Source organism: Engraulis encrasicolus, chromosome 9 (genome assembly GCF_034702125.1).
Source record: "Engraulis encrasicolus isolate BLACKSEA-1 chromosome 9, IST_EnEncr_1.0, whole genome shotgun sequence".
NCBI classification, from domain to species: domain Eukaryota; kingdom Metazoa; phylum Chordata; class Actinopteri; order Clupeiformes; family Engraulidae; genus Engraulis; species Engraulis encrasicolus.
The window spans coordinates 440413-449637 of NC_085865.1; the positions used below are offsets into that span (position 1 = coordinate 440413).

General features: G+C 42.0%; 1 protein-coding gene across 1 annotated transcript in view; it reads left to right on the forward strand.

The window, feature by feature from the left end:
• The window catches only part of LOC134456064 (glycoprotein-N-acetylgalactosamine 3-beta-galactosyltransferase 1-A-like), a 33139-nt gene extending 24197 nt beyond the window's left edge, over positions 1-8942 (forward strand). The window contains exons 7-9 of the mRNA XM_063207498.1: positions 932-1596; positions 2915-3068; positions 8845-8942. Coding sequence (XP_063063568.1) covers positions 932-1596; positions 2915-3068; positions 8845-8942 — 917 coding nt within the window. The remainder of the gene's footprint in view (positions 1-931; positions 1597-2914; positions 3069-8844) is intronic.
• The last annotated feature ends 283 nt before the right edge of the window (positions 8943-9225 follow it).

The following is a 9225-nucleotide window of genomic DNA, read 5'->3' on the forward strand; positions in this document are numbered from 1 at the left end:
CCTCAGTGGAGGCTAGATATTAATTTTGGATCACAATGATTCATAATATGTCTGGTAATGTTTCACTAACCAGCACAATTCAGTAAAATATGGAATAAGATCTGACAGTGGTGACAAAAAACTATTATTATACATAATATGCATTTGTTCACATTAGCCATTTCATTTTTCACTGTTTCATACCTCTTCTCAAAAAGTATATATATTAATTAACATCAATCTAATTCAATGCTATTATTCAATGCTATACAGTACCAGTGTCCAAACAAATTGCAAATTGAAGAGAAAATACCACATTAACAGGAGTTTCATTGATGGTGAAGTATGCAGTGAAGTTGAGGGTTTGAAAATGGGTAATCAGTAATGAAAATAACCTTGTACATACCTGAATTAATCTGACAGTGATGACGAATACATGGGATACATTTTGAGCAATCAGAAAATGATAGTTAATATTGTTTTAAACTCACTATGTGCCGTTCTGTAGAACCACTTCCAGGTCATGGTGATCTTATTCAATTCCATCACTGATTTCTTTTATTTTTCATGATTGAAATGATGTCTGTCTTTGGGACAGCAGTTGTTGCAGGGTGTGCGCAAACTTTACATGAAAAGTAAAACAAAATACACTCAAATATTTCAAACAACTGTACATTTGTGTAACAAACTCCTTGGTCAATACCTGAATTTATTTTGTTCATGAAAATGCAACAGAATTGCAGAATTTTATTTCTGAGTGTTTTTGACAAACTTTCAAGAATCAGTGATAAATAGTTTGTACTCTGCCAAGTTGACTTGAAACCGTGTAACGCACATCTCTGAGGATGTTAGCAAATTATGACCAAGTTAATGCCACTAGATGATGAAGAATGTGGTTAAGGCCAGCGATTGTGCAATATTTTGTTCTTATGTCCCCTATCCTTTGGCTCAGGAGAAGACAGCCATGTAGCGGACGAGCTGTACAAGAAAGTGCGTATTCTCTGCTGGGTGATGACGGCACCCAAGAACCATCAGACCAAAGCTCGCCATGTGAAGGCCACGTGGAGCCGCCGCTGCAACCGGGTGGTCTTCATGAGCTCCGTAAATGACCCAATTCTGCCGGCTGTAGGCCTGGGCACTGGGGAAGGACGACACAAGCTCTACTGGAAGACCATCCGCGCCTTCCGCTATGTCCTGGAGAAGCACGGTGATGAGGCCGACTGGTTCCTCAAGGCTGACGACGACACCTTTGTGGCGGTGGACAACCTGCGCTGGATCCTCTCCAATCACACGCCAGCACAGCCCGTATACTTCGGCAAACACTTCAAGCTCCACGTCAAGCAAGGCTTCCTGAGTGGCGGCGCGGGCTATGTCCTAAGCAAGGAAGCATTACAGCGCTATGTGAAGGCCTTCCGCACCAAAGTGTGCACCCACACCTCGCCCGAGGAGGACGTGGCTTTGGCCCGGTGTATGGAGAAGATCGGGGTTCGGCCAGGGGATTCCAGGGACACACTGCACCGAGACACGTTTCACCCCCTCGCCCCTGAGTTTCATCTGACGAGAAAATTCGACAAGACTCACTGGTACTGGATGGAAAATTTCTACCGTCCTGCGGAGGCAAGTAGCTACTAAGTTCCATTTCTATTTTCTATACAATTACATTACACTATACAGTTTTTGCTATTGAAGAGAATCTGATATGCTGATGATATGCTATGCTGTAGAAGTGTCAATCCCTGAATGTTAAGGTCAGATAATAAAAACAAATTTGATACAAACAGCTCTGAATGAGCTGATGATAATGAGTAAGCCTACTCAAGCCAAGTAGACCTAATATGATTCTCGCCAGCTGGTATGTTGCTCCTTTGTCTTCACAATATCATCTACCATCATAACTGACACATTTTTGAATAAGGCTCCTTATCAAAAAAATCTTGCATGTGATTTGATGGACAAAAACATCTATGAAGGGTGCTTTCGATTCATGTCATTAATGGTTTGAGAGCCAAAAGTTGTTTAACCCTTTAAGTTGACTTTAACCCTATCCAGACGGGGGGGGGGGGGGGGGGGGTGGGGTTTGGCTAAAAGTGCCCGCACCAACTTTGATGTTGTATAATTCCCTAACGACTTATTCTATGACTACGAAACTTGGTAACTTTTCCTAAAATGTAGTTGGCTACAATTTGATACCAAAAGATTATGTTTATCATTTATGCCGTTGCCATGGCAACGGATTTCTGACAGGTATGTCTGACCAGAAATCACTGATCTAATCTCATTATTGTTCCTTTTTCACATTTTTTTTGTTATTTCTATTAGCATCAGACAGCTTTGTGAGCATTAAAGTGGTCTGAAGCATATAATAATTAAAACTTAAGTGCATTTCCTAAATTTGATGGAAAACACATTATGGCGAGATTTTGGGCATTATAATCAGATGATGTCATAATGACGTCATAATACCAGATAATGACACAAAAATTATGTCATTCATAGATGTCCATATGTAGATAATCTCCCCAAAGGTTGGTGGTCATACCGCATTCTGTTTATGAGTTATGAGGGGGGGGGGGGGTTAATACTCAGAGCAACTATAATTCCGTCTTCATACTCTCAGCAAGTTTTATGGGTGGTGGGTTGTGTAACAGACCCCTTGATTATCAGCTGGAGTTCGTATGTAACTGATTTGAACGAAATTAGCATTTTTATAAATGGGACATGCTTTTGCCAAACTTTCAAGAATTGGAGTTGTAATCAAGTTTCGTTCTCCACCAAGTGACACTCCTGTGATCCTCTTTTGTTTGTGTGTGTGTGTGTGTGTGTGTGTGTGTGTGTGTGTGTGTGTGTGTGTGTGTGTGTGTGTGTGTGTGTGTGTGTGTGTGTGTGTGTGTGTGTGTGTGTGTGTGTGTGTGTGTGTATCTTCTGGTCCCTGCAGGGTCCCCAGTGCTGCTCTGACTTGGCCGTATCCTTCCACTACGTGGACAGTGTCCTCATGCACACTCTGGAGTACTTCACCTACCACCTGCGGCCCTGGGGCTACCGCTATCGCTACCGGCCGTCCCCGTCCCTGCCCTTGGTCCTTGCTGGGCGTATACAGAATTAAAATTGCCCTCACCAACTCTGATGTTGTATAGTTGATGCTTTCAGTTTGTAGAGTATTGCGTGCTCTTATCTAGATTGATTTGTTGGCTTCTTGGGTTTGGGTGCTCTTTAGTCCAAGGTATGTACTTCCACGATCAAAAAATGAGAATGAATTATCTGACTAAGGCACTCCAAATTAAAATGTCTTCATTAATCTGACAAGTGGACATATTAAAAACAAAGCCCATGCGTAGCGGCATGAGTGCCTTCTTCAGGGCAGTAGCACAAAAGAACAGAGTAGTGCATTTGTTAGGGGTGTAGGTGTGGTTGATTACTCCCCCCCCCCACCCCCCACCAACCTGGCGGGTCGGGAGTCAAATCGGCAACCTTTTGGGCTACAAGTCTGACGCCCTAACCGCTTAACCATGACTTGCCATGTTAACATACTCTTCTCGAGTCAGAAAATACATGGTGCATTTATTGTAACTCACCACCAGCAACTTCCTCCAAAAACCTTTTCTGTTCATCTTTAAACGGTCAATATAGTCTATAATCTGTCCTGTGACTCATCAATGAAAACTGCCATTGATATTTAAGCAATAAATGCTCTGTTTATTTTCTACTCGAGAAGAGCATATTAATGGCAGCGCTACCAGACGGTAGTGTGTGTAGCTCTGCTCCACCAGGGGACTTCGGAGCTACACACACACACACTGTCGGCGAAAACCAGGCTATGGACACCCTCCAATGTTGCTGATTTTAAAACAATTATGCAAAGAAAACTTTGCAAAAAATCCTCCACAGCGATGTGAAAGACTGTTTGCCAGTACCTGACTAAAATTGTAGCTGCTGGGGGTGGTATAAGGTTGACAGGGCAATAACTTTTTCACATGAGGTGATTTATGTTCCGATAGCTTTTTTCCGTTAATTCATTGGCTGCCAGTCATTTTCATAACAGAGTATCCCAGATTACCAAAGCTTTTTCAGCATTTTGAGTGTTTACAAGGCTCACAGAAAACTGAGATCTATGTCTGTCAACACCATACCTACCAAAACACAGCTTATAGTTGAGTACATCTATGGCCTTAATACACCAAACCCCCAAAAAATTGATACAAAAGGCTTTTCAACTGATTTCAATACATCCAGGTGTCCTTACTAACATACAGTGAGTCCAATAAGTATTTGATCCCTTGCTGATTTTGTTGGTTTGCCTACTAACAAAGACATGATCAGTCAATAAATGTTATGATAATATGTATTCTAATACGGAGAGACAGAATATCAAAAAGAAAATCCAGAAATTAACTTAAAATAATATATATTAATTTATTTCCATTTCATCGAGCAAAATAAGTATTTGATCCCCTGCCAACTGATTACAGTTCCGGGCCCACAGACCAGATGGGCACTTCCGATCAACTTGTCATCTGAATTAAAGACACCTGTACATACTAACATGCATAAAAGACACATTGAATCAGCAGAATCAGTCCATAGTATGAGTGAATCAGTCACACTCCAACCTCACCAGCATGGGAAAGACCAAAGAGCGGTTAAATGATATCAGGGACAAGATTTTAGACCTGAACAAGATTAAATGGGCTGCAAAGCCACAAGAAAGAGACTGGGTATTAATGACCCAGCTGTTGATGCATTTCTTCCAAAATGTGATCAATACAAAATGACTATCCATCAGGCTGTCTGGGGTTCTATACAAAATTTGACCTTTTGTAGGGATTTGATAATCATGAGAACAGAAAGAAAGCACCCTAGACCTGTACGGGATGAACTAGGCAATGATATCAAAGCTACTGGGAACAAAATCACTGAGAAAACTACTGGTAGCACTTAACGCCAAAGAGGTTTAAAATCCTGTAGTGCACACATGGTACCTCTACTTCAGAAGGAACCTGTGCAGTCCCACCTGAGGTTTGCCAACGGACATCAGACTGGTTTAGGATATGATAAGGAGGTGCTGTAGTCAGATGCAACCAAAATCAAGCTGTTTGGCATTAACACAATTCAATGTGTTTTGAGAAAGAGTACTGCTGTCTATGATCCCAAGAACACCCTCCTCACCATCATGCATGAAAGTGGTATCATTATGGTTTGAGGGTGTTTGTCTGACCAAGGCACAGGACAACTTCACATCGTCAACAAATGGATGGAGGGAGACATGTAATGTGCAATCCTGAGTGCAAACGTCCTTCCCTCCACCACTACACTGAAGGGTGGGCCATTTTTGGATCTCCCAACATGACAATAATACACAACATACAGTCAAAGCAACGAAGGAGTGGCTCAATAAGAAGCATATTAAAGTTGTGAAGTGGCCTAGACAGTCTCCAAATATTAACCCTATAGTAATTCTATGGAGAGAACTGAACCTCCCATTTGCCAAGCTACAGCCACAAACTATTAATGTTTTAGAGATAATCTGCAAAGAAAAATGGGGGAAAAAGGTTCTACTATATGCACAAACATTGTCATCAACTAAAAGAAGCATCTGACCTCAGTGCTAGACAACTAGGGCTTTGTCACAAAGCACTTTATCTTCTTTAGCTAGAGGGGTCAAATACTTATTTGCCTACATTAAATACAAATAAATTAAAATATATTATTTTAAGTTATTTTCTGGAATTTCTTTTTGATATTCTGTCTCTCCATGTTTGAATACATATTATCATAAATTTATAGACTGATCATGTCTTTATTAGTGGGCAAACCGGCGAAATCAGCAAGGGATCAAATACATATTGGACTCACTGTACTACAAATCTAGGAAAATCTAACTTCAGGAAAGGTGTCATTTTCAAGATCAAAGTTGTTTTTAAATAAAGGTTATTACATTATAATTTCATTATTAGCTAACTTCAAAAGACCTATTTATTTTATATTGGAAACCCAGAAATGCTGCGTATGTTAATATGTTTTTGTAAGCAATATATATTTGTCAAAATGTTTTCAGGATCTGTTTGGTTAGAGTGCTGTAAGGGTGGATAAAGACAATACTGCTTTGGTAAGATCCATATGCTGTTTGTCAGGGCACATCATCAGTGATGAATCATGGTGTCACTGGGTGTTTTGGGTCTTTCAGCAGCTGAACTGAACAGACAGGAGCCACTACTTGTGTAAGTAGAGGGCAAGGTGAATTGGTTGGTAGAGGAAGACAATTGTTGCCTTCACCAGCTCGGGACCTCTCGAGACAGCTGACGACACTGCTCACATGACAATCGAGTTCTGGAGTTTGGCGCATGAACGCCACTGATCCCGGAACAATCGGGATTCATGCGTGTTTTGTTTTGGTTCTCTTTTCTTTTTTTCACCTCACCTTGAGCCTCCACACCCACGACATATAATTTTAGCTGAAGTAAGCTAAATTAAACAGCCAGAGACCAGCATTACTGACATATGTGCATCTGCAATTGAATGACATTGACTGGTGTTGTTGATAGTGATTACAAGATGATATTTTAGCATTTATGATACTGTTTACATGTCAGTTGCATGCATGGGCGCCATGTTGATGTGTTTTGTGTGACGACACACGCGTCAAGCTCGGGAACTCGTTCTTCTATACTTCCGCCAGAGATCAACCTCGATAATTATCGATCTGACATTGCGTCACCAAATGTTCACTCCCACTTTCCCGAGGTTTTAGGTCGGCTTTCTGGGGATTCTCGATTNTTTGAACGAGCCAAATGTCCTGGAAGGAACATGGGGCTTTAGTATAGCTTTTAGATACGCCAGAGAAGGGCCTGTTGTAGCTTTGTAGGCAAGGGTCAGGGCCTTGTATTCAATTTGGCATGAAAAAGAGGAGTGACATGCAGTGGCATTTGCAAAGGTATTATTGCACAAGCTGGAAGACCATTCTGGAGGGAGTTGCAGTAGTTGAGGTCAGATGGACAGTAGGCCTACCAGAAGTTGAGTCATTTAGGTCAGGCACAGTCTGATTGTATGTATATTGAAGTTACTGAGAAGCGACATGACTGGGAAACTGAGGCTGTCAGAGGATGATAGATGGTCATCAATAATCACACCTATGTTTCTTGTGGCCTTATTTGGGGCAACAGCAGAGTCCATATTGAGTTTTATATCATAGCAGCCTGATTATTTGCCGGGGATCACCAGCAGTGCTCTTTTAGCGAGGCTCAACTTCAGGTGGCATTCCTTCATACTTGTGGATAGTTCAGAGAGGCAAGCGGTAAGGTGTGCGTAGACCGTTGAGTCATCTGGCACAAATTACATATATGACTGCTTCATCAGTGTAACAGTAGTATGAGAAGCTGTGAGAACAGATGACATGACCCAGTGACGTGGTATACATGGCAAATAGGAGCCCCAGCACCAGCCCTTAGGACACCCCTGTGGAGAGGCTATGAGTTGAGGACAGCTGACCTTGCCATGATACATGCTAAGAATGATATTACCAGACTCATAAATTGTCTGGAAGAACATGAGAAACATAAAACTCAATTATTTAAATCTAAGAGAGGTGTTAAATAATCATGTTTTGAAAAAAAAAATGCTAGCTGGCGTGCCTGCACAAAGATCTTTACATTTACTACAAAACAAAAAGAGATATCCATAATCTCTTCTGAAGATATCTTTTGGCTTACTAGAAACAAAATAAAAGAGTAATTTTGAGCCTGGCTTTTTCAGATTTTGAATTTTTAACATTAATTTAATTATTTTTAACAAATATGTGAGTAATCACCGGGTTAAGTTTCATGGTGATATCGGCAAGCTAAAATGTTTGGCCTATTCACCTGGAGTGTCTCTCTGCCCTTACAATAAACCTATGGCAGCTATGTTGAAAAAAAACTAATTTCCCAAACTCAGATTTAACTAGATTGTTAGTATGTCATTTAGCAGGTCCAATAGTAATAGAATCCATGATAAAACCTTTTGTATCAATTTTTTTGGGGTTAAACCCTAAATGTACTCGCCTATTAGCCTCTCATCCGTCATCAGAAAATAAAACGTTTGCCCAAGTCGAGTTAAGCCGGGCATACACTGTGCGATATTTTCACTCGTGGGTCTTAAGCTTGTGCTCACACTGCACGATGGAATTTCACTGTTTAAAAGTTCACAGCTCACGACTCACGTCCTCACACTACACGAGCCGACAGTCGGATGCGAGCGAAATGCTTCCACCGTACGACGCGTCAGGCATGTTTCCCCGGTCTGCAGAGGAGGGAACATGCGCACCTGAGGTGGAGATGAGGTCGCGCTCAACAGCGAATCACACGGCCCTATTAATTTGTGCATGTGAAGTGTCAAATCGTAGCACTGCTTTAACCCGTTAAGACACGGCGTTATAAATTTGCTGTTACCAGAATGGCAATGACCAAGTTGTAGTGCATTACTAAAGGCCCTGTGTTATGTCATAGTAGTGTAGTACTATGGTAGTTAACCTTCAATGTCTATTACAGCGTGCCACAGGAGATACGGCTTGCATTAAGGGGCTATCTGTGCGATTTACGCACGAGCCACGACCAGAATTTCAAACCGTTTTGATTTTCTTGCGGCCCTACGATTGCACGATCGTGAGGCGAAATCGCTTGTCATTACCCCATGTACACTGCATGATGCGAGACTCACGATTGACCTGCGATTGAGCAAGAAGTCGTGCGAGTGCCAAATCGGGGCAAAATCGGGGCAAAAGTCGCACAGTGTAAGCCCAGCTTTAGACAGCATTTTATTAACCGTCTGGGCGCCACAGGCGACTTTCGTCGACAAGATGCCGCACTGGATAAAACGGTGTTTTTTTTCAAATAGGTAGTCAACCCGGCGTGCTGGAGGCAGAGGTGGGCGCGGTGCTGCCCGCAGCAGGAGCCGTGTGTCACGGGGGAGAGGAGCTGCGCGTAATGGCGTAATGCGCTGCCAGTACCTGCACAAGACATGAATGCTGGCTTTGCGTACGTGACGAATAATAATGATGCATATCAAAATTGGATCTCCCCATTCGAGCAGCAAATTGGCTATACAGGAGATAAAGACCTTACGAATTCAGATTCGGCCCTAGATTTTCTTTCTCTATTTCTCAATGATGAGTTTTGGAATCTACAAACAGGTATGCCAAGCAGTTTCTCGCCTCCCACCAACTCAAGCCTCACTCCCGATTCCACAAATGGAGTGACGTCACCGTCAGTGAAATGA